Source organism: Talpa occidentalis, unplaced genomic scaffold (genome assembly GCF_014898055.3).
Source record: "Talpa occidentalis isolate TD23 unplaced genomic scaffold, MPIMG_talOcc4v2.1 talOcc4.15, whole genome shotgun sequence".
NCBI classification, from domain to species: Eukaryota; Metazoa; Chordata; class Mammalia; order Eulipotyphla; family Talpidae; genus Talpa; species Talpa occidentalis.
Genome location: NW_023601543.1, coordinates 86,424,594 through 86,448,400, shown reverse-complemented (window position 1 = coordinate 86,448,400; position 23,807 = coordinate 86,424,594). Strand labels below are relative to the sequence as shown.

The window sequence follows — 23,807 nt, the reverse complement described above, 5'->3', positions numbered from 1 at the left end:
GACGCTGCTCTGATGTCAGATTTGGGGGGGCCCGGAGTGAGGCCAAGGCTGCTGGGCCTGCATCTGCAGTGGAGGGACGCCCCATCTCACAGAAAGCTGCAGCCACGGGCCTAGCGGGCTCCCCACATTTAGCCAGAATGAGCTCGAAAGCAACGTACTGGCCACCCAGACGCGGCCGGTTACTTGTGCCGGTTTCCCCGTTTTCACCCTTGCTTTTGTTATCTTGGGAATTTAAAATTTTGATATAGTTTCACCCACATGGAAAGCGTCTAAGTACCATGCAAAATTGTAAACATTTGTGCAAATTCAGGACACCTTAGGGCTCCCACCCGCACCCCGAAGCCCTTCCGTCTCGGCCGAGCTGGCGAAGATGGTGTGAGCGTCTGTGGGTGGCGGGCTTGGTCCTGCGGCCTGGCCTGTGTCTGCAGGACGAAGCACTGTCATGATGAACCACCCGATCCTTTTTTTCCGGTACCAGTGCGTCGTGATGCCTGGTTATTGCAGCCTGGAAGAAGCCAGAGGGGGTGGTTTTCTTTGCATCCCAACCGATGACACAAATATTTCTTTTTTTTTTTTTTTTAAGGGACCCTTTCACGCTGGCACGTGTGCGCGGCAGCCCCTCCACGGGATACACTCACAAGGATCCGGAGCAAGGGTCTAAGCTGACTGCGAGTCTCTGCCCAAGGCAGTGCCCGCAGGACAGATGTCCTCGGCCTCATCTGACGGTTTTCAATACAACATGGGAACAAAAGTTTTCATGCAAACCCAGGAGTGTCCCAGGGCCAGCTGGCCTTTGGTGTCCACTTGCTGACCACCAAGCCCCTGCTGGCAAACTGCTCTCGGCGCCTACAGCACGTCGCTGGTGAAAGCTGAGGATACTGGTCACTCTCGGGGAGTCCTGCCGCTGGCTCCCCGTAGGGAACACACAGAGTCACTTAATTAAGGCAGACAAGTAAGAAGAAGCAGAGGAGAGGCGGCTCCTTGGGGCTTGATCCCAGAACGTGAGCCCAGCACTTGAGAGTCGCCTTCCTGGGAACCTCAGCCTGCATCCAGCCACACCCAGCGGGACAGCCCTGCACAAGGCCTGAAGGTAAGTTTGGGGGAGAGTTACCCGCCCCTCCCGTCCCTCTCGCCTGTCAGGTTAGGAGAAGAAACACATTAATTAGTTACATGTAAGGGTCACCTACCCGGGGGGCGTCCCAGAGGCAGTGGGGCAGATGGGGGTTTATATCCCAAGCAGGGAATCCCCTAACGGGCGTTGGCATCACACACAGAGGGGAGCTCCCTCCCTGGCCACCCAGATGCTCTGCGATTAGTTGTTTGCCTGCCGGACAGGACAGTTTCTCCCACAGAAAGGTTATTTCTGCTGAAAACCCTGGTTCTGGGTCATCTCCCAAATTTTCAGTCTTCTGGGTAGCGTAGGAAGCGGTCAGCGCGCCTCCAGAGGCTCCAGGGCTTCCGTTGAACTCAGCCGGGAATAACACACATGTCTAAGGGACAGTTTTGGGGAGACCTACCTAGACATGTTGGGGAGACCTCTCCTTCGGTCTCCATGAAGGAAGGGAGGCAGGGGGTGTTCTGTCTGGAACAGGGCGGTTGCAACTCCCATATGCAAGAGTGGAGAGAATTTCAGGGATATTATTCCAGTTAGCAGCCCATTGCCAACGTGGATCGTGTCTTCTAGACAGAATCATTTCAACGCCTTTAAATAATACGGGAAGCGTATTCTTTGCGTCATTGTTTTTCTAGCATCCTCAGAGCCTGGGGCTCTATGCAAATTCAGCAGCCCCGGTGCTGTTACCTCCTGCCTGTTGGGGTGTCGAAAATGTGAGCGCTTGGCAGTAGGTTGTGGCCGTCAGCTGCGAGAGGTTTAAGTCAACATAAGTGAGAAAAAACGCGGGCGTGTGTAGAGAACATAATATGAAAAACCACCTCGTTTTATTTCTAACACTGCACCGTCCGCGCCGTATCGTCGTCTGCGCGAGGAAGTTCCTGTCCGGGCACGACAAGGAGCATTAGACTAAAAAGGTCTAAAATCCGGTCCCGGAGGTTTTCAACAAGATTGGCCCAGCAACCACACAGTCACGATGACAGACTCGAGATTCATCAAATATTTGCATGTCTGAAATCTTTCTATCTGGAGACGATCCTGACTTTTGAGCCCCGTCACAGAGACAAAGGCTCACTGTATTTCACCGTTCACGCTCCGGAGCCGCCGATGGATGCATTACTTTCCTATCCGTTATTCGATTTCATTTTAAGTGGAAAATGTTAATATTTTAACTCGAGCATTTCAGTGCAATTCAGGCTAATGTTGTCCTTCTACTTTCCAAAGGGAAGACGACGCAGATTCGGTTTCTGTCCGCCTGACTTTCATTTCCGCGGTGCTTGGAGAAGATCATCTACTGCCCTGGGCTTTTCCAAAAGTGAGAGCGTGCAAAATTAACGTGTGACTCACTGGAGGGCGCCGGGGGTTATGGAATATGCACGCTTAAAATATGCAGGACTGCGCCCCTGAACTCGGCCCCTGCATCAGCCTTTTCCCAAAAAGACAGAGTTAAGGAAATCAGGGCCCGACAGCATCTCCATCACCAGGCGCGTGAGAGGCCGGGGTCAGCAGAGACGGCTCACGGCCTCGCTGGACCGAGAAGGACCCGGTGCCCAGTGCAGCCAGAGGCCCAGAGCAGGGGTGCAGGGAGCCCTGGCCGGCCTTTCTCTGTGCCCCCTTGGCCTCAGAAGTGCTGGTTTCCCTTTGCTTCCGTGCACTCTGCCACCTTTGCCCTGGGCTCCAGCAGCCTGCACACCCCATGCCGTTTATTTTTTTGCACAGCCAGACTTTGCCCAACCGCCTCAGGCAAGTTGTGGTCACGCAGCCAAACTCTGCTTCCATCATCGGTTGTGGAGAGATGGCTACGATAATGCTGAGCAAATAAAGAAAATGATGTCACCCCCAGATCAGTCATCGGCAGCAGCAAACAAGATCTGTAGGTGAGTTGGGTAATGCTGCTTTGTCGGGGAGCAAAAAGGTGCCGCCCCCAAACAGGTTTTGCTTAAAAATCATAGTCCTTCTCCCCCATATTAAAAAACCACCAGCCTTGCGTTAGACTACACTGCTTTAGAGAAAACGCAGAACTTTGTTCTCTGGCTTTATATACTTTTTTTTAACCAAATAAAAGAAATTAAAACAGTGGCTTTATTCACACCTACCTGGAGCGCGTTCAGACACGTGGCGCTGGAGGTCGCACCACTGGAGCTTCTGGAAGGAGAGGGTTCGCTCTGTCTGCATAAGCACAGCCCGGGGGGAAACTGTTGGCTGAATGAGCAAAATGCTTGGAGTGACGTGTGTGTATGTGGCCCCAAAGAGCGAGGCTGACCACAGGGAGTGTTTTTTCAGGGAATCCATGAGCGACTGTGTCGAGTGCACGTTTTGACACCGAGGTGAGCCTGTCGACAAAAGCACTGTGGGTGAAGAATCTCGGAAGCCTCATCGTCACCCCGAGCAGATACCCTGAGAGGCGTGCGTGGTTAAGTGGAGAGGCCCTCCACCCTCCCGAGTGCTTGAGAAAGACCAGATGGGTAAGTGGGTTTCACCTCAATTTGGACCCGCTTCCTTCCTGAGCAGTTCATCTCTGAGGGCAGCTCATGCATCCCGGGCTCCGAGCTGCAGGAGGGTCCTGTGCAGGAGACGGCGGGCTCCTTCCCCGGCCTCCGGTAAGCTCCGGGACAGCAGCAGCCCTAACCCGCTGTTGAGCAGCTCCAGAAGGGATTACGTTCGGGAATGGACGACAGCAGTGTGACGCATGGAGGCTGCGTCCAAGTCCACTGCCAGGTAGCTGGGCTGGCCGCAGCAGCACGTGTGTCCACCTGTTGTCTCTGACCTGCTGTCCACCTGCTGTCTTCCTGTGTCCACCTGCTGTCTTCCTCCCAGAAGCAGGCCACGGTGTCTGGCGTGCACAGGGTGTGTCAAATTGTCCATGTGCGGTTTCTCTGAAAACAGAGATCGCGCTACTGAGCAGAGAATGTCAGGTTCTAAATAAGCCTGGACTCCAGGGCTTATTGTCTTTGGGGGCCCTGGGGAGAAGCTTTTGCTTTGAAAAGCTTTCTCAGGCTAAAGCAAGAGGTGGCCACCTTTGCAGATGCATCCAGAACAGATTGGGAGACGTCTTTTTGCTCACAGCATGTCTCTTGGTTCAAGACTAGGACCTGCGATCTGAATTATAAAGCAGATGTTAAATTCACCAAAAAACGTGTTACAAGAACATTCCAGATCTGCCTACACTGGCAAATTAAGTAAGGGAATTACCTGCCTCTAGACATTAAGATAGCAGAAAAGAAAATTTTATTTTCAATTACGTGGCATGGGGAGGTCATCGGGGGAGGGTGTGTGTCTACCTGGGGAGCAGGTGGAGAGAAAGACTTGAATATGGGCGGTTTGCTTGGGGTGTGATGGTAACAAAAAGTAGAGATAAAAGTAGGAATTAGAGAAACAGTATAAATATTAGCAGTTGTAAATAGAGCCTAACATTATTTCTTGAAACTGAGACTACGTTGAATACTTGTTTATTCCCAAAGTTAGATTAGGGAAAACAAGCATGAAGCAAAAAAGGAATGAATAAAAACAGAGACGAAATGAATTTTAAGAGCATGTTTTGTGCACCTGTGTGACCGTTCATTGGAGCATTGAAGAGAGGATGGTTGATCTTCTGGAAAGGTATCCAGACTTGCTTCCCAGAGAGGCGGAACACTGACATCATCAGCAAAGGTATTGAAAAGGTGATTTAAGGAGACGCGAGGTGAAAAAATAATACACACCAGGTCCAGATGGTTGTACAGCTGAAGTCAATTTGCGCTCTAAATAGAAGTCATTTTTGTGAAATGTAAACTTTCCTCGGTTACAGAAAAAGCTGGGAAACCACCCAGTTTCCTGACATTAGCATCCTTTTAACACTGACATGCGTTAAGGTATAAAATGATTGAAAAAATATAGAATTGTGTACATGATTTGTGTGCATGACTTGATGCAAAAGTTGGAGCTGATCAGCCAACAGAATCCAAAGCTCTCATGAGGACGAGCGATTGTTTTCATCCGGCACGCCAGGATACGTAAAGATCTTTTATTGTAAGGACATGTTCAAGGAGAAAGGCGGCTGTTTGTATGTGTAGGTGGCAGGCGATGCGGGGCCTTTGATAAATGAAGTGGGTTCTTCTGAGGAGAGTCCGCGGAAGCTAGAACTAGGGGAAAACCACACCCAAGGATGCTCTTCCCAAGCAAGAGCATCATACAGGGAGGAGGAAGCCTCCTGCTGTTTCTCCCAAAGTCAGCACGGCCAGGCTCACTCGGCTTCCCCGCCGTCTTCAACATTGCTGTGCAAGTTCCGCCTCAAATGCAAAAGCCAAAGGGTTAAGTAGCTACTTTATAGATTTTTAGGTCACAGAAATGTTTAGCTTGCAGATGCTTCCTAAACAACTGAGAAAAGCCAAGGTATGAAAAGTTTGAGACAAACCAGGGAGACAAAAAGTGTCATCTGTAACAGAATGTTATGGAATGGGAATTTTACAGGATTAGAAAGAACACGTTTCATTCACAAGTACAGCCTAAAGCATGTGCAAGCATGTCATAATCTATATTATATACAAACATCCGGTTTTTCTCTTCTCAATCGTATCTGCATGTATGTCTACACAATAGTATCTATTTTTCTGGTACGTTCATGTGTAATCATAGTCCTATAGAGCATATATGTTTATAAACATGCATATTAAATATACATTCAGGAGCCCCATGCTTGCCTAGAAGGAAAAAGCCTGGTCCTCAGCAGCTATTCCTGGTTGAGAGAATGAAAAAAAGAGCTCTTCAAAATCAGTCGAGGAACCTGGTACAATTCCAAGTAGCTTGTGTCCTGACCAGAGGAGGGAAAGACAAGAAGTGAGCAGCCGAGAAAACGCGCTCAACTCCCAGCCCAGAAACGCAGACAGGACGCGCAAAACGCTCGCTTTGTGGCCACCAGCGCCCTTCCTTGGCCCCTCCCGCCACACCCAGGGCCAGGTGGACATGAAGATGGATGGGGTGACCGAAGAAGATGGGGTGACGGGAGAGGCAGAGAACAGAGCACACCCAGCGCCCTGCTCGCCCCCAAACTGGGTCGCCTACCGGCCTGTAAACCCTCCTGTGGAAATACTTCCGGGAACCGAGCCTGAGCCGCCATGCGAAAACAAGATGGCGCCTCCCATTGGTGACGTCAGGGCGGCCATCTTGTAACAGGGCTGAGCGCGCGTCCATGCCCTCCTGGCTGCTGCTTTCATTCTCTGCCATAAACATATTTCCTTTGCATTTGGTTGGGGGAAGCCTGCCCTGCAGACTCCAGGCCCTTCATCCACCCATTGTTTGGCGGTGGGAAGACCTTGGCCCTCTTTTCCTCGTCTTCGCCCAGTCCCGTTGGAGGGTAGCACCAATTTGGAGTTGGTGTCTTTGTTCCTTGGCTAGTGTTGCTTTAAAATGGTGCTTCGCGTGGTGTAGACGGTCCTTTCAGTCCGCGGGATTGTCTTTTAAGAAAAGATGCCTTTGGCCTTGGACGGTAGACGGGCTGTGTCTGTAGAGTCTTGATGATAAATCTTTCCTTCTGGGGTTGCACACGCTCCTCTCCCTTCTCAATTGCTCACGTGATTCTTTGCATTGTGACACCTCAAGGTCATGAATATTGTTTGCTTTTTGCTGGAAATAACTTTAGACTGAATCCTTGATTCATGACCGTTTTTTTCCCCCATGAACAAAAGGGTTTTTTTTTTTTCCTTAAATAATTCTGGATTTTGTAAATCAACAAGGTCATATATTTACAGACCATTTTTGTACATACATAAAAAACACACAACTACTAAAGTTCCGACCAACTATGGATTCCTTTAGCTTGAACTAATATGAAATTCATATATACGGATATTTTTTAAACCCCTATTTTGTCCAAAAAATAATTCCTTCTTCCTGAAATACTCCCTGGCAAGACATGAGGTTTGGAAACCCCTCTGGGCATGCTGTTCTTTCTGTGGCCCTGGTGAGCCTTGCAGGCTGGCTTCACACAAAGATTATTAGGTCTGTGGTAATGAAAAAGAGCATGAAGCACTTGCTGAAAGAATACTTTTAATACGGTCTTTTCAAGGAATGCGGATGAAGCTAAAAATGGCTGCTACAACTCCTACCCCAGCACCAGCTCCCTGGCGGATTTCAAGCGACAGCTAGTGAAATATAAATCAAAGCTTTATTAATCTTCAATTAATGTCCCTTGCTGAGTGTAGGTTAGTTAGGGCCACTGACAGGTTCTGTCATCATTCCCCGCAGGTCTGTTTCTCCAAAAGCTATTTGAGATACGTGGCCCTCCCTCTGTGAATCTGTATGTGTTTTCCTCTCTAAAATTCACCCCACGAGATTCCACGTGCATTTGGTAACTTTTATTGTTTGGCTTTGACATGCAGTCCTAGTGCCACCGCTTGAGATGAAAAAGAACAAAATGTAAACAGGGACTCTCCGATAATGCAATATTTAAAAATGCCTTCGCTTGTCAGAAAAAAGACCTAGATGTGCAAATGATTTCAGATAAACACTACTTCTTGCACACAGAAGGGCATTTATGGTTCTGTCTCTTACAGAATGCAGCGTTGACAATGCGTGCTGAGGCTCTGCACACGGAAGACGAGGCAGGCGGTCTTTGTTTGATTAATGATGGCCTGAGGTTGGATCTGGATGGAAGCCATACGGCCTTGCGACAGACGTGCTCTTAGAGTCTGAGGCTGCCTCCCATGCCCAGCCAGTGTGGCTGACCCCCAAGGCACCGTTCCTGCTTGCTCACTGCCATCAGGTAGCTGCCGGAGGCTGCGTTGCCTCAGAACTGAGGTGCATTCATGTGTCTTATGAAATGGAGAAACAAGTCTGTTCACAGACACTGCAGCCCTAAGCACAGCTCCTACCGAAAACCGGGCCTTGGAGGACCCAGGGGGCACACCTTCCTCCTGCCAGAACCTGTCCCGAGTTTGCTTTGACCACAAGTTTCACTGAGATGATGCAGAGACGTAGGGTAGGTGACCAAGGAGGTCGAGGCAAGATGAAGTCTACTGACAAGTCATCCCAGGCAAGTCCTCGGCTCCAAGGGGCCTCCACCTGCAGCAGTAGCTGAAGCCCAGGGCTGTTAGAGGTGGCGCCCCCTGGAGGGCGGTGCTGGTGAGGCTGGAGAGCCCCAGGAGGAATGCGGACAGGGTGCAGGTGGGGAGGAGAGTGATGAGAAACATACAGGACTGCAGAGGCAGCGTCTGGGGTCAGCCCTTCCGGCGTCCACCACGCAGACCTTACGAAAGGCTGTTGCGGCCTCTGAAGGACGGGGCGAGGCCTCCGGCCGCCAACCTCAGAGAGGAGCAGTTTGGAGGCTTTGCATGGAGCTGAGCAACTAAAATTGTTGCCGTTTTGCTGATGTTACAGCTGGAGGGAAGGCAGAGACCCGGGACCGGAGCCGGCACTTCACTGGGCTGTGAGTGTGGCCGTTTGTCGGGTCGTTTGTTATGCCGCTGAAGCTGCTGGGGTTTTTAAAAAATATTTATTGTATTTACTTATGCATACAAGTTCTGGGGTGCAGGCCAGAGGTGCAGGGGGTGAGAGGATTCACCAGAGACAGAGGGAGCAGAACAGGCGGAGCCACTGAAATCCACTGCTGAGGGGAGCAGCGGGGAGACAGGAGAGGTCTGCTGCACCGTGTGGGTAGCTCCCTGGCAGGGGATCCAACTCAGGTCACAGTGGCTGTGGACAGCTTCATAGTGCTGAGACTCAGCCCCGGCGCCACCAGGAAGGTCCTGCACCTGCTGTTTTGAATGTGGCATGCCGGGTGCTGTGCTGGGGCATCTCAGTGGCTCCACGAGCATCTCCTGTTGTGTCTCCTGCTGTGCTCGTGAGTTGGATCCCGGCCTGTTGTCTGGCCCACACACTGCAGCCCTCGGTGGTTTGAGGACGCCACTGGACACGGCCTCAGGTGAGGATAAACGACTGTTCGAGGCCTCGGTGACTCTTTGCTTCCCTGGTTTGTTAAATAAATCCACTGTTGTTTTCTGAGCCTGAGCAGTCTTACGATTGTGTGTGTGGGTGGAGGATTCAGACAGTGGCCAGTAAACTATTTGGGCATGTCCTTGGCCAGTTTTAGTGCTCCTTCCTTGGTGCCCTCTATCACATCCACGGAGCTGGATGGCTATTTGGATGCAAAGGTATTGCCCTTGATGAAGATTAAATAACACCAGTTTGATTGAGAAAGATTGCCTACAGCACAACCACTGGAATTACCCCACTCTCCCCCCCAAACCGTCTTAGGTGACACCCCCAGACACGTGTCCCCACTGGAGCTGCTGGCACTTCCCTGCCAGGGCCGGCACCCTGTGCTGCTCCTGGTGGAGGCACAAATCCAGCAGCCCTTGGACCCTGCGGGGGAGGGGGTGACGCGAATATGGGGGTTCTGAGTAATAGCGTGCAGTGACGCTGCCTTGATATGCTCACCTCTGGGGGAGAAACGAGTCAGGGCCTAGCGTCCCCGTTCATCAGAGCTAGTGGACTGTGCATGCACCTTGCACGCATGCCCAGCCCCGTGCTGGGTGGGGCGGGCGTGTCTGTTCCCATCATTGTTTCCAGTATCAAGTGACTTTATTTCAACCAGGCACTTGCTGGGGAAGAGCGAACTAGGATTGATTTCTACTGGAGACATGGCTGTGCAAATACGGAGATAAACCCCCCTTGGATTGATGCTGATGAGTGACAAAGGTCACATCCTTCCCTCACACAGGTATGGAGATGGTTTTGCTCTCATTTTGTGTTAAGCAGTGAATGCAAAGGTAGTTCCCGGGACATGCAGGTAACACCTGAATACACGTCACTGGCGGGGACAGAATGTATCTTTCCCAGAACCAGTATTTTGTTTTTTTGTTTTCTTTTTTTAAATTTTTTAAAAATTTTAACATTTATCAATGTTTTTACATTTTTTTAGACAATATTTGCTTCCCCCACTCTCTCAGGTGGAGTCCCCATAGAATTTCCTTCCCCAAGGCACCCGTGCACCATCACCACAGCCCCCTGTGCTCCTCCCGCCCTCCCTCCAATCCCTCTGCCTCCTCCTCCCCTGCACGATGTCGCTGGTTTACAATTGTCTGATTTTGCTTGGTTGTGGTTTGTACTTTTATTATTTTTTTTACACTGATGTCTTATTGGGTTCCCCTATATTCCTGCTATAAGTGAAACCATCCGATATTTTTTTCTTTTTCCTTCTGGCTTATCTTACTGAGCATCATTCCTTCCAGCTCCATCCATGTTGCTGCGAATCGCATGAGTTTATCTTTTTTGATTGCTGAGTAATATTCCATGGTGTATATGTACCACATCTTCTTGATCCATCTGTTTCCAGGTGTTGCCTATTGTAAATAGGGCTGCCATAAATATAGGGGTGCAGGTGCTCTTTTGAATCACTGATTTTGTGTCCTTTGGGTAGATCCCTAGGAGTGGAATTGCCAGGTCATATGGTAGCTCCATTTTTAGTAGACTGAAGAGCCTCCACACAGCTCTCCATAGTGGTTGGGCCAGTTTGCACTCCCACCAGCAGTGCAGGAGAGTTCCTTTTTCTCCACATCCTCGCCAACACTTGTTGTTGCTTGTTGCTTGTTTTTTTTTTTTTGCTATGTGCCATTCTCACTGGTGTAAGGTGGTGTCTCGGTGTGGTTTTGATTTGCATTTTCCTGATGATAAGGGATGTTGAACATTTTTTCATATGCCTGTTGGTCGTTTGCATTTCCTCTTCGGAGAAATGTCTTTTGAGACCTTCTGCCCATTTCTCGACTGGATTGTTTATTTTGTTTTTGTTGAGCCCTGTGAGTTCTTTGTATATCTTTGTGATCAGCCCCTTATCCGTTGACTGGAGTGCAAAGATTTTTTCCCAGTCAGTGGGGTGTCTTTCTGTTTTGGTTAATGTCTCTTTGGCTGTACAGAAGCTTTTCAGCTTGATGTAATCCCAGGTGTTTACCTTTACCTTCACTCTCACTGCTTGGGGTGACGAGTCTTTAAAGATGTTACTGCGATGTCTGTCTTGTAGTGTTTTACCTGTATTTTCTTCTATATATTTTATGGTTTCAGGTCTTATGTCCAGTTCTTTCATCTGTTTTGAGTTGATTTTCGTGCATGGTGAGAGGTAGTGGCCTAGTTTTGTTATAGGACAGGGAAAAGGGTCAGCCCAAACCCCGCAAACCTGCCTATTCTAAATGGGTTCTGCCATCTGCCGCATCAACACAAAACATAGGAGACTTTAATGAAAAGGAACTTTAATAAAACTAGGAAACAATACAGGTAAGGCAAAGAATCTAGTTTCTAAATGAAGCGCCCAAAGTTACCCGTCCCCTCGTGGGTAAAAGTCCATCCAAATGGGATTGGCCCAGAACAAGGCCCCAAAGCCTGCTACAAGTCTAAAGCATCTTCCAGTGGGGACCCACAGAAAAGGGTCACAAACAACTGGACAAGCCCGGAAGGAAAAGAGCAAAATCAACATCAAGATAAAAGCTGCCATTGTCACCTCCCCACGGGTCTCACCCACATCTGTGTCACCCAGTCCACGACCAAAAGACAAGCGCAGTTTCTTCACGTGTCTCTAGGCTCCATGCGCCTCCTCCAGGTCTCCTGGCTCCATCCTGCTTCCTTCCTCAGTCTCTTCTGCAGCTTCTCCTCTTCCTGCTCAGCTCCACCCTCCCTTGGGTGGGGCAGGGAACCTCCCCCTTTCCTGGGGACCACCCTGTTGCAGTTTCATTCTTTTGCATGTGGAGGTCCAGTTTTCCCAGCACCATTTATTGAACAAACTGTCCATGCCAGAACTGCTCTTCTGTTCCTCTTGCTTTTAATGTGATGTTGCTCAAGCCACTGCAAATTTAGTGTGTGTGTGTGTGGGGGAGAGAGAGAGAGAGAGAGAGAGAGAGAGAGACTAATTCACAAACAGTACAAGGACAGGTAAAGGGTCATCAACCCTTGTGGTTCCCCTGCAGCGTCCCTTCACCTCTAACTGGACCTCGAAGTGATTTTTCTGTCTTTCTCACTATCTCTGGCTTCCTTGATTAGAGTCAGAATCACAGTCCCGTGGTACGATTTCCACATAGAAAGGGCACTGGTCTCTCTCATTCTTAATTCTTTATCAAGTCCCATTAAGAAACAGTTCCTGCATGCCCCGCAATATTCACAGGGTCGTTATCTACAACGGGGAGGACATGAAAAATTGGGTCAAGAAGATGTGGTGTATCCACAGCGGGGAGTATTACGCAGCCTTCAAAAGGATGAGCTGCAGCCACTTTGAAGATGGAGGGAATTGTGTGTAGCAAAGTAGGTCAGGGGGCTAAAAACACATGCTGGATATTTACATGGACGATTGGATAGAAATGAAACACTTTCATGCCAGGAAGGCTCTGAGGTTAAGAGGGAGGGGGGCGGGGGACAAGGGATATGAGATGTTGGGGGGTGGGGGGAGTTTCAAGTCGACAGTATTACCTAGAGGTTGATTCTTCTCCAGTATCAGAATTTCCAGGACCATGAAGGTGGGGGAAAGAGAAGCCACTCAGATATTCTTCTCGAATGCCGTCTGTTGTCAAGAAAAACCTGCAAGACCATGCGTTTCGAGGCGTGTTAAAGGGAGTGCATCACGGTGCCGGGAACGCTGAAAGCAGCCACCGACAGGCACAGACGGACTTTCTCCCAGGCTGGGGAATGATCGCTGGAGGCAGCTCCCAGCTCTGGCTTCAGCCTAGCCTGGGTGGCCCCGTGGAAGCTGCTGTGCCATTTACATGCGGACAATCGCCTGCCTTCCGGGAGGCCCGGGCCCGCAGGCTTGAATTCCTGTGCATTTGCCATCAGAGGCCTCATTTGCATCCCCCACTCCCTCCCCGTGAGGGGCTCCAGGGGGCTGCCCCCAGGTCGGGGAGTGTAGCCTGAGGACACAGTAGACACTGAGTGAGAATAGCGCGGAAGCCCCCTCGGAGCCCCCAAGCCCGGCTTTGTTTCTGAAACTGGAGCTTCCGCGTCTCTGGGGTTTGGACAGACATCAAGAGAACTTGGTGGAGCCAGGTCCCAGTGCTCTGTGGGCGGGAGGGGGCGGCAGGACCACTTCCCAGCCAAAAGGCAGCCGCACAAACGATTTCCTATGGCCGTCAAGAAAAGCCCGTGCAAAGGATTCCTCCCGCGACGTCCCGGAGACGGCGGGCAGGCCTTGGTCTCCATGGAGAGCACACCCCAAGTTCTCGGCTGCGCTTTCAGGGGGCCGCCTGTTGATTTAAGCTGAGCTCATGTTCCGCGGCGGGGTGCCGCTGGCCTCCAGGCCGCTGCCAGGCTGGATGCTGCTGCCCCAGCGCGTCCTGCCTCCTTACAGGTGCCGGGCTGTCAGCAGCTGGATAATTGCCGGCTTTGGCCTCGGGCCCTCCTGCAGGAGGCTGGCGGGTGCAGAGCGGAGGTGGACAAAGTTGGTTTTGTGCTCGGGGCTGGGCCTCGAATGCCTGCTGGGGGGAACTGGGGGGGAACAGGACAGGGGGACCCTGCAGAGAACTCGGGATACCTCACCCCTTGAACGGGGTCACCGACCTTTGAGCAGGGTCACAGACCTCTGGACCGGGCCACAGGCCATTGTTTTAAGACACTGTGGGCAGTTGTTTGAGAGCTGGGGTTTTGGGCTTCCGGCCGGCAAGGACAGAATCATCAGGTCCCTTTCCAGAGCACCAGGGACGGGGCAGTTCGAGCTTGTTAACCCGGAATCCACTTCTCCCAGTAAGGAGCCTGGTGTTGCCCAGCCCCAAGCCCCCGAGGCCGTTCCAGCTTTCCCGCTACTGCTGTGCACCCCGGGTTGCAGTTCTCTCCTTCCGGAGGTGCTGGGGACCCCTAAGGCTTGCGGGGCTGGGCCTGGGGGAATGTCGGGGGGCGGGAGCACTGGGCAGCACGGGCCTGGCCGAGTGGCCGTGTCCAGACCACGATGTCCTGTCCTGTGTCAGCAAAGCTCAGCCCGAGAGGGGAGTGGAGGCTCCCCGATCACCAGAACCTCGGCAGTGAACGTGCGCCAGGACCAGGCCACAGGCCAAGAGGGATCCCGTGGCTCACCCGGAGGGGGGTTGCTCTGTATCCATAAAAGTGAGGCGCTCGGGGTGCTCGGGGCGCTGGCGCTTGGACCGAGAGGCCTCGCGTCCTGGCTCCCGCTTCTCCTAAACCTTGTTTTGTGCCCGTCATTTCTTTATTCCTCGGTTCTTTGGGATTCTGCTTCTCCCGTGCTCCTGGGGTTCGGCCCAGACTTCCGGGCGGGGCAGGTGTTAGCGGGTCAGTGTGGGCGGCTCCCAGGCCGGACGCTGACCCTTCGTGGGGGTGGAGCCGGGGGTGGGCCTTTGGGGCACCATCTCCTGCCACCCCCCTGCGGAGTCTGGGGCATGGAGGGCGGAGCCCAGCTGCCAGGGAGCCCCCGAACCTGCACACAGTGGTTCCCGCTGCCGCCTGTTTGTGCTCAGCGGCTTTGGGGAGGACAGACAACGTCCGATGTGTCACCAGCGTATCTCCACCCTCCTGCTCTCTTTTTTTTCCTTATTCAGGTAGCCCTCTTTATGGGCCTCCCTGGGGGCGCAGGGGTTCAAGACAGCACTGTCAAGCTGGCGCCAGCTGCTGGGGCCTGATTCATCCCCAGCCGGCCAGGGCGTTACCCACGGGGCGCAGCAGACCCCTCCCGCCTCGCCCGCTGCTCCCCTCAGCAGTGGGTTCGAGTGGATCCACCTGTTCTACTCCCCACTCTGTCTCTGGGGAGTCCTCTCACCCCCTCCCCACACCTCTGGCCTGCACCCCACTTCTTGTGTGCATACATATATCTTCAAAAATAAAATAGCCGTCTTTAATAAAATATTAACGACAATTAATTTATTTTTTTTTAACAGCTACATGGCCCAGACTGCTAAACTCACTTAAGCTGAAACATAAAATAAAGGTCTTTGGACTCAAAAATTCATTGGCTGTCGCTTTCCTTCAAAATAAATAAAATTGACAATTTAATCTGTTTGCTACCTGCAAATTTCCGATGACTATTTGTCCAAATACTCATTTTTGTTAGATTTCTAAGGAAGAGCTTTGAAATCAAGTCCGTGAGCAGCGGCGTGCGGTGTCCCCGCTCATGAAGACATAAACGCTCCGTGTGGGAGCATCCCAGGAGAGGCTGATCTGCACGTCACACGTCTGACATCCCCTCACTGAAGTGTCCCCTTATTTCCCGTTTTTATTTCCCGTTTTCCAGAATAAAACCCGCCAGAGGCCCTTGACCTTCTCATGGCCGCCCTTGACCTTCTCATGGCCGCCCTTGACCTTCTCATGGCCGCCCTTGACCGTCTCATGGCCGCCCTTGACCGTCTCATGGCCGCCCTTGACCACCTCATGGCCGCCAGGCACCGGGCGGGGCAGGGTCGCTCCAAGCCGAAGCCGTTTCTGGGGCGACCTTGGCTCCCGTCCCGCCTGCTCCCACCTGGCAGAGTCGGGGGGCTGGGGTGGAGCCGGGCAGGGGGGACCCCGCCCCGCACACAGGTGTGTGCCCTGGGGTGCCGGCACCCCACCCGCCCCCCGGGCCTGGCTCCGGGACACACGCGGCCGTCCGTGTCCTCGTCCGGACTCCACGTCACTCATCACTTCCCGTTTCCCAGAATAAAACCCCCCAGGGGCCCCCCAAAAGCGCACACGGGCCACAAGCCCATTACCAGGAGCGCCCCCTCCCGGAGAAGCTGCTCCCCGTCAGGACTGACCTCTGCGTGACCCCGGCAATTAGGCTTGACCTCTGGGTGAACCCACTGACCGCTGCGTGACCCCAGTGACTAGGAAAACTGACTCAGAATTCACCGAAGTCTGAAAAACGCTCACTGACCTCTCCGTGAACCCAATGGCCCCTGCGTGACCCCGGCCAATAAGATTTGACCTCTCCATGACCCCGACCAATTAGATTTGACCTCTCGGTGAACTCTGAGCCCTTTACAGGCTCCTAAGCCTCATAGGAGATACAGGGTGCAGCCCCCTGTCTGCACCCCGATTCCCAGCTGGCGTGTGCATGAAGGGGTGCAATAGGGGCATAGGGGTGCCAACGCTGGGCATCCCTGCTCATGGAAACAGCGGGGTGCACTCTGCGTGCCCGCCTCTGCTAACGGGGTGCTGGGAGGACCCCACTACTAACGCTCACATGATGGACACGTTGAACTGGGAGACGCGCTGAGTGCCCGCAGGTGTGTGGGTGTCTCCGCCGCTCAGTGGGTGTGGCTTAGCGGGGGGCCTGCCATGGCACTGTGCTGTGGTCTTGGGAGATGATCCCATGGGGCCCCCACATGTCCCAGAGCCCCCCCAGATGTTCACAACAGACTCCCCAAGATGCTCATGGCAGGCACCCCAAGATGTCCAAAGCAGACACCCCAAGATGCTCAGATGGGCTCCCAAGATGAGAACAGGCCCCCCAAGATGTTGAGAATGGGCTCCCCAAGATGCTTAGAATGGGCCCCCCACGATGTTCAGAATAGGACCCCCGGATGCTCAGAACAGACCCCCCCAAGATGCTCAGGACGGCCCCCCAAGATACTCAGGACCGCCCCCAAGCTGTCCAGCCACAGACGCCACCCTTGACCTTCTCATGGCCGCCCTTGACCTTCTCATGGCTGCCCTTGACTTCATGGCCACCATTGACCTTCTCATGGCCGCCCTTGACCTTCTCATGGCCACTCTTGACCTTCTCATGGCCGCCCTGACCTTCTCCTGGCCGCCAGTCACCGGGCGGGGCAGGGTCCTGGCCTGTGGGTGGCTCCAGGCTGAAGCCGTTTCCGGGGCGACCTTGGCTCCCGTCCCGCCTGCTCCCACCTGGCAGAGTCGGGGGGCTGGTGGAGCCGGGCGGGGGGGACCCCACCCCGCACACAGGTGTGTGCCCTGGGGTGCCGGCACCCCACCCGCCCCCCGGGCCCGGCTCCGGGACACACGCGGCCGTCCGTGTCCTCGTCCGGACTCCACGTCACTCATCACTTCCTGTTTCCCAGAATAAACCCCCCCAGGGGCCCCCCAAGAGCGCACACAGGCCACAAGCCCATTACCAGGAGCGCCCCCTCCCGGAGAAGCCGTGGGTGGGGGTCCCCGGGCGGCTTGCGGACACCGCGTCCTGCCCACGTCCTCGGGCCACGGCTGGGGCGGGGTGGACACGGGAGCCCCCCAGGCCGCAGGACCCCGCAGGCCGCGTGGTCGGGCTGAATTCCCAGGCCCCGGAGTCCGCCCAGACGGACCAGGACAGCCGGGGCTTCGCGTGTTCGTTTCCCTTCTTCCGGGGAAAAAAAAGCCGTTTTCCCCTCACTCAGCAGGTGCACGACGCGTCCACGCCGCAGGCAGCGCCAAGGGTGTTTTATTACGGAACCGCCTGTACAAAGTCCAACCCGAGGGTGACGCGTCGCGGAGTGTCAGCCTATTTACAATCGTTTTTTTTTTACAAAACAGGTTTTTGTGTTTTTCACAAGATGCCTTCTCTCTAGACAACACGACAGACACACACCGAGCTTCTTTTTATTACACAGATAAATAAATATCGACTAGAAAGGGCCGCCCTCCGGGACGCGATGCTACGGGCCGTGGGGGAGACGTCGGCCGCGTCCTGCCTCGGGAGTGAGGACAGAGGGACACGGGACGCGCGAGTCCCTCTGCGGGGTGAGCACGGCCAGCGCTCGCCGCGGGCAGCCCGGGCTCCTCATGCAACAGACAGACGGGGCCGCCGCGCAGAGCGCCTTGGCCTGCAGTGAACTTCAAAGCACAGGCAAGGGCTGCCTGGCCGCCGCGCCCTGCCGGCGACGCCCAAGTTGGCACCCGGGGGTCGGGAGAGACTGGCCACGGCCACGGGGCGGGGAGTGAGTTTTGCCATCCCGAGGCCCCCGCACGCGGGGCACCGAGCCACGGCCGGGACCAACGTCTGTGCTCGCGGGATGCGGGCAGAGGCGTCCAGAGAGGCGTCTGAACAGGGGTGTTGGGGCCGGGGGCCGGGGGCTTATTCCTTACAAAGTCACGGCCGGGCTCCGGGTAGAAAGGGACGCGGCCGGAGGACTCGGGCGGCGGACAGGCCAGGCTGGGCCGAGCGTGAGCGCCGCCTGCGCTGCACGGCTGCCCGACTCTGCCGAGCTCCGCCTTGGAAAGACTAAAGACTGACACCGGCCCTATTTTCTGATGTCAGAGCCACACCCCTCCTGTCAATACACATATCCAAAAATTAGCCACCAAGACTATAATTTGGGGGGAAGCACAGGTCCCCCACCCTCTGGGGCACGCCCACGTGAAAATTCAAAGCATCGCAATTGTATGTGTGCTCAGCTCACGACTGTTGCTCACGGAAGATCCTAGAAGCAGCTCAGGTTTCTTATGGAGCAGGGAACGGCCTTCCTAATGCAAGAATGAAATTAAAATGATTGTATTTTTTGCCAAATTAGACGCTAAGAGCGTCTTGGGGTTTTTTGGGGGGAGGGATCAGTCGCAGAACGTTTCTCCCAACTACAAATCCTCACTTCAGGTCTGCTGCCCGGACAAAAGAAACGGATTTTATAAAATGAAGCACATACAATAATTTAATAGCGTCTTCCTCTGTGCACACACCCCGCACGTTCAACTCCCCACCGGTGCATAAAAGTGTGTTGGCACAAACGTGACAATTAAGGTGAAACATAAACGTGCCGGCGACGACGCGTCTTCATTTCCGAGACGCTCGGCCCTGGACACGCGACGCTGGGCAGGAGGGCAGGACGGCAGCGCGTGAGGGAAGCGCTGAGGGTATTTGCTGAGACTCGGGGGTGCTCCCCAGGAAGGCGCTGTCCTGCCCTCGCCCCCAAAATGCATAATCCAGGCTGAGGAATCGGCTCTCAAGCCACACTGTCACGTTACCACGCCCGAGCTGATTTTTAACAAGCAAGTCCCACCAACAGCCTGAAAACCCTCGATAGTTGGGGTGTTTTCATTTTAAGCAAATGGTTCATGAATTTCTAGACTCAAAAGGGGCCCGAGGGTGCCCGCGGCTGTGGGCCACGCTCAGAAAACACGTCCACAGACAGCGAGTCGGGAGCGGCGCTGGGGCCGAGCGCGCTGCAGGCCCCCGGGACGGAGCTGTCTGTCCTCCAAGGCGTCCGCTGGGGAAAAGCCGGTCACGGACCCGGCTCCGCTGTGTCTGAGGGTGCACGGGGGTGCACAGGGCTGCGATGAAAGGGTGTGTCTGGGGGATGAAGCGTCCACTAGAAACCAAGGTGATGACCGTGTTCCGAACGCTCTGAACACGCAGCGCCTGAAGCCGCAGGATGCTCCGGGCGGTCCTGGCGCACAACGGCAAGCAAGGGACCAAACACCTTTGCCCCATGAGCCCGGCCTCTTTGTGGCTCGGCGGCGCCTTTGCCAGACCCGCCGGCTCGAGCTCCTGCTTCTGCAGGCCCAGGTGGCCCCCACGCCGCAGGCCACGGGGCCCAGCAGAGCCGGAGGGGGGCCTGGGGCTGAGTGGGCAGCTTGGAGGGACGGGGCGCCTCTGCCCGGCTCAGCCCAGGGCTGGGTTCCCCGCGGGGGACGTGGTCACCTCTGGGAGGGCCCTCCAGTGGCCGCAAGAGCATGCGTGGTCCTTGGAGACGGACACCCCGCTGGCCGGCGCCCGCGGGCCCGTCAGTACCTCTCCGGAGCAGGCTTGTAGTGATGCGGGGGGTGGTGCTTGAAGTGGGGTCCTAGGGAGAGACGGGTGTCAGCCATGGGGTTCCCACAGCCCCCCACGCCCCGGCTCGGATGAGAGGACACAGCCACGGGCCTCAATCCCATTCTGCTGTCCCGTGTGTCCCCCCTAAGACCGCCAAGCTGCAGGAACCGGGGGGCCCGTCTGCAAGCTGACGACCTCATAAGCCAGTCAGAGCCCTTCGAGCCCCGCAAAAAAGGTTGAAACTTCAATCCGTGTGTGCAGCAGACAGTGACTGGGGAGAGTTCGCAGCCCCGGCCAACATCAAGCCCCCCGGGGGGTCACGTCTGGCTTCTCATGCTAAGCAGAAAAAATGCACTGGGGCAAATAGGCCCCCCCACCCCGGTCTCCCAGAATCTGAAGTGGGTTTCAGTAGATGCACCTGTTCTGCTCCCCACTCTGTCTCTGGGGCGTCTCTCACCCCGCCCCCCTGGCCTGCTCTTCTATGCATAAATAAATAACGGTTTAAAATAAAAACAAAGCAGCTCCTCATCCTGAAACAGCGGGTGACAAATAATTGTTTTTCACTTGAGGTCGCAGTAAAGGCTGCAGACTGATTTGGGTCCGATCGTGAAGAGGAAAACTCGTGGGAACTGTGGTCATGTATCGGTCATGACAGTGCATGTAAACATCAAGCTGTGTCACATGCATGTGCAAAGCAGGTGACACGCATTACAGTAAAATCAGTGCCCTGCTGAGCCACATGGTCTCTCGCATGAGCATCTTGGAAGATCTCCACGGAAAGCTCCAGATGAACACGAGCTCGGAGATTCCCTCGTCTCTGCTGACGGCTTAGAGCCTGGGTGTGAGCTGAGCCCTCACGGTACACTTGAAGCCCCTCAAGCGCAGGCTGGAGCTACAAGTGCCTCCCGCTCGCTGGCCACAGCAGCAGGCAGGAACATAAAGCAGAGAGGAGGGAGCCGGGAGGAGGCCGAGCGGGGCAGGGAGCAGACACGCAGCCCCAAGGCCTTGGCTGCGACCAGCCAGACGGGAGGCCACGGCGAGGGGTGCGGGGTGGAGAGGCCTGGCAGGAGCCGGGTCCACCCTGGGGGCTGGGCACTCACTGTGGGCGGCCGAGGGCGGCAGGTCGGGCGTGCGGAAGGTCTTGACGGTGGCCGGGCCCTCTCCTCCCGTGCTCAGCACGCGCACCTCCAGGCGGTACCGGGTGGACGGCCGCAGGCTGGGCACCACGAGGAGGTGATGGTCCTGCAGACACACGCAGCCGGTGGGCGCCCGCCCGCTCCCGCCCCAGCACCCGCTGGCTCCGCGCCTCACCCCGGCCAGCGGCAGACCCAGCCCGGGGCCGCCCGCGGGCAGGACGCGGTGCCAGGGCGGGGGATGGCCCTGCACGCCGGGGGACACGGCAGCCCGGGGCAGGGGGCGGCAGCGGCACCACCGGGGACGGGCGGGGGCACCTACGGGCGGCAGGATCTGCGACTGCGAGATGACGCTGTTGGGCAGGCTGTTCTGCCGGCTCTCCGTGGTGACCTCGGCCCAGGTCACCTGCACGCCGGTCACCGGCTGGTAGAAGTTGGCCCTGGAGGTCTTCCAGGAGAAGTGGCCGGTGATGTTGGCGTCCCGCACCACGAAGGAGGCCGACAGGTTCTCGGGCTTGGCCAGCGCCTTGGCGAGCGTGGCACCTGCAGCCGGGGGATGTGGACACGGCTGAGACCAGCGCCAGCAGCCACGTCGGGGACGGGGCTGGGGCGGGCTGTGATCTCTTCACTCGGGGCCCCCCTGGGGTCCTTTGGGGTTGTTCTGAGAACCCTTCTTTGGGGCAGGGAGGAGGAGAGAGGGCTTTGCAGGCCAGACCTGACCCTTTCTTGGAGAACAAAGGGGCTCTGCCGAGGGGCTACTGGTGCGGTCAGAGGGTCAACAGAGGTCACTAGGAGAGGAGAGTTTCCGGAGCCCGGGACGGCCGCCTCCACTGCGGGCTTTGGCCTGGAGACAGGCGTGAGGGCACACAGCCGGGGCTTGAAAAACGTGTAAAGGTAAGTCACGGGCACAGGACGGGATAAGCTCGGAGCGTGTCTATAGAACAGGCCGAGACCAGCCAATTCCACGGGCTTCTTCCTGCGGGGTAAGAGGGCCAGCGAGGGGTGTCTCTCTGACGCTGCTGGAGAGGTAAAAATAACGCCTGGATGCATCAAGTGTCACCTCCAAAGCGGCTTATAATCAGAGGACCACCAGCTTATCGTTTATAAAGAAGGATACTTGCAGGTTTTCGGGTCCTGGGGCTTCAGACGTGTTTTCAAAGCAATACCAGGGGCCTCCCTGGTGGCCTAGGGCTCAGTCTCGGGCTGTCACCGCTGCAGCCTGAGGTCCATCCCCGGCCAGGGAGCACCCACAGGGCGCAGCAGACCTGTCCTGTCTCCCATTGCTCCCCTCAGCAGTGGGTATCACCTGTTCTGCTCCCTGCTCTGTCTCTGGGGAGTCCTCTCTCCGCCCCCACCCCTGGCCTGCACCCCAGTTCTGCACAAAAACAAAACCTTCAGCGCGGTACCTGACCCTCAGGGCCACTCACCCGAGTCTCCAGGGCACTGCAGGTGCGTCTGGCCTCTCCCCTTGAGAGCCGAGCAGGGAGGCGTCGTGAAGAAAACCGTCTCTGGCTTCAAGCGGCCCTTGGGCAGTACGGGCTCCACGGTCACCTTGTATTTGCAGGAAAATGCCAGGTCCTGAAGAATCACGTAGTTTTCCTAGAACGAGGGAGGGAGGGGGGGTTAGAAGCCTCCCTGGGGCGGACACGGGGCTTATTCCGAGGGGCTGCTTCTCGCCGTTGAAGCGCGCGTCGGCCGGGCCGGGGGCAGGCTGGGCCGAGGCACATCCAGGAAACGTCTGTGTGTTTCGGCCGCCCCAGCAAGTCCCTTCTCTTGGCATCCTCAGCGACGGGCTGCGTGCTGCTGCTCAGAACCGCGTTCCCGTCCGCTTTGGAGAACGTTCACGAGCAAAGCGTGCCCGTCGAGTAGGACGCGGCAGCGCAGGCAGAGGCCGTCCCAGCTCGGACACGCTGCACACGAGGCGCCGCCGGCAGCACCGCGTGTAACCGGATGCGTCCGCAGCGTTGCCTCGGGCGTTGCGGGCTCCCCCCTGCGCCCCCACACGGGCCCCCCAACACTGCAGGGCCACGCGGTCCGCCCGGCCAGCTTCCCCAAAGGGTGTGAATGTTCTCGTGACGACAAGAGGGCCACCAGCAGCGGCCAGAGTGGCTGTCATCCCGGGACCCGGTGGTGGCTGGGGACGCGGCAAAGTCTCCCCCTCCCAGACGCGCCAACACACCGCCCGGAAAATAATTCAAAGCTTCTGTCTGATTCAGATGAAACGCACAGGCTCGGACGCCCGTCCCTCTGGTCTGCGAGGCCTCGGAACCGGTGTTTCATCTCTGCCCCGACGGCAGCTGGGTAGCAGCCCCGGCCCCCACGGAGCAGGAAAGATGGGCTGAATAATCGCGTCTTCCATGCTGCCGTGGGCGCAGCAGCTCGTCCGGGAGGCGGCCTCTCCGGGGGCTCCGTGTCCACTGTCCCACACGGGCCGGACGGGTCCGCGGGCGGGAGGGGAGCTCACCTGGGTGGTGCCAGAGGACACGGCTGGCCAGAGGGTCGCGTTGTGCTCACAAGACTCCGGAATCCACTGCACGTGGTAGCGAGCGACGCCGGGGTCTGAAAGGTCAAACGCACAGACCAAAAGGACAGTCTGGAAGTCACGTCCCGCCCAGGTCGCTGTTCTCAAGGGGCAAAAAGAGGGGACCCTTCGTGTGTCTTGAACACAAGCCCTCGGTCCCGCGACACAAAAGGATGCGCGCGGCCGAGGGCGGGAACCTCAGCTTCTTGCAGGGTGCGCGGCCCCCGGCACGGTGCATGGGCTCCCGCGCGCGCGACGGCTGAAGGACTCCCGTGGAAAAAGGCCTCCCGTCCTCGCGCAGAAACCCTCCCTTCCCAGCACGTTCTTGGCAAGTGGGACTTTGTGAAGTGATTCAGAACCCACGCCCGCCAGGCAGGAGCTGCTTCTACTCAAAGTAGCGCGTGTGTGTCTGAGCTAAAGGCCCACACGGAT

General features: G+C 55.8%; 2 protein-coding genes across 10 annotated transcripts in view; one reads left to right on the top strand and one right to left on the bottom strand.

Annotated features, from left to right (window-relative positions):
• The window catches only part of STS (steroid sulfatase), a 375,016-nt gene extending 359,971 nt beyond the window's left edge, over positions 1–15,045 (top strand). For 3 of the 8 annotated variants that reach the window (XR_008552053.1, XR_008552052.1, XR_008552061.1), the window contains 6 exons: positions 584–1,090; positions 2,336–2,988; positions 3,395–3,576; positions 7,642–8,513; positions 9,681–9,806; positions 12,558–15,045. The gene's annotated coding sequence lies outside the window, so the exon portion shown is untranslated. The other 5 variants (XR_008552055.1, XR_008552056.1, XR_008552054.1 and 2 more) reach the window with 5 other exon arrangements.
• A 3,134-nt stretch (positions 15,046–18,179) lies between these two features.
• The window catches only part of ANOS1 (anosmin 1), a 254,317-nt gene continuing 248,689 nt past the window's right edge, over positions 18,180–23,807 (bottom strand). For both annotated transcript variants that reach the window (XM_054695862.1, XM_037512734.1), the window contains 5 exons: positions 23,319–23,413; positions 22,282–22,453; positions 21,177–21,397; positions 20,822–20,963; positions 18,180–19,752 (listed from right to left, as the gene is read on the bottom strand). In XM_054695862.1, the coding sequence (XP_054551837.1) occupies positions 19,694–19,752; positions 20,822–20,963; positions 21,177–21,397; positions 22,282–22,453; positions 23,319–23,413 (689 nt within the window). In that variant the 3' untranslated portion in view covers positions 18,180–19,693. The remainder of the gene's footprint in view (positions 19,753–20,821; positions 20,964–21,176; positions 21,398–22,281; positions 22,454–23,318; positions 23,414–23,807) is intronic.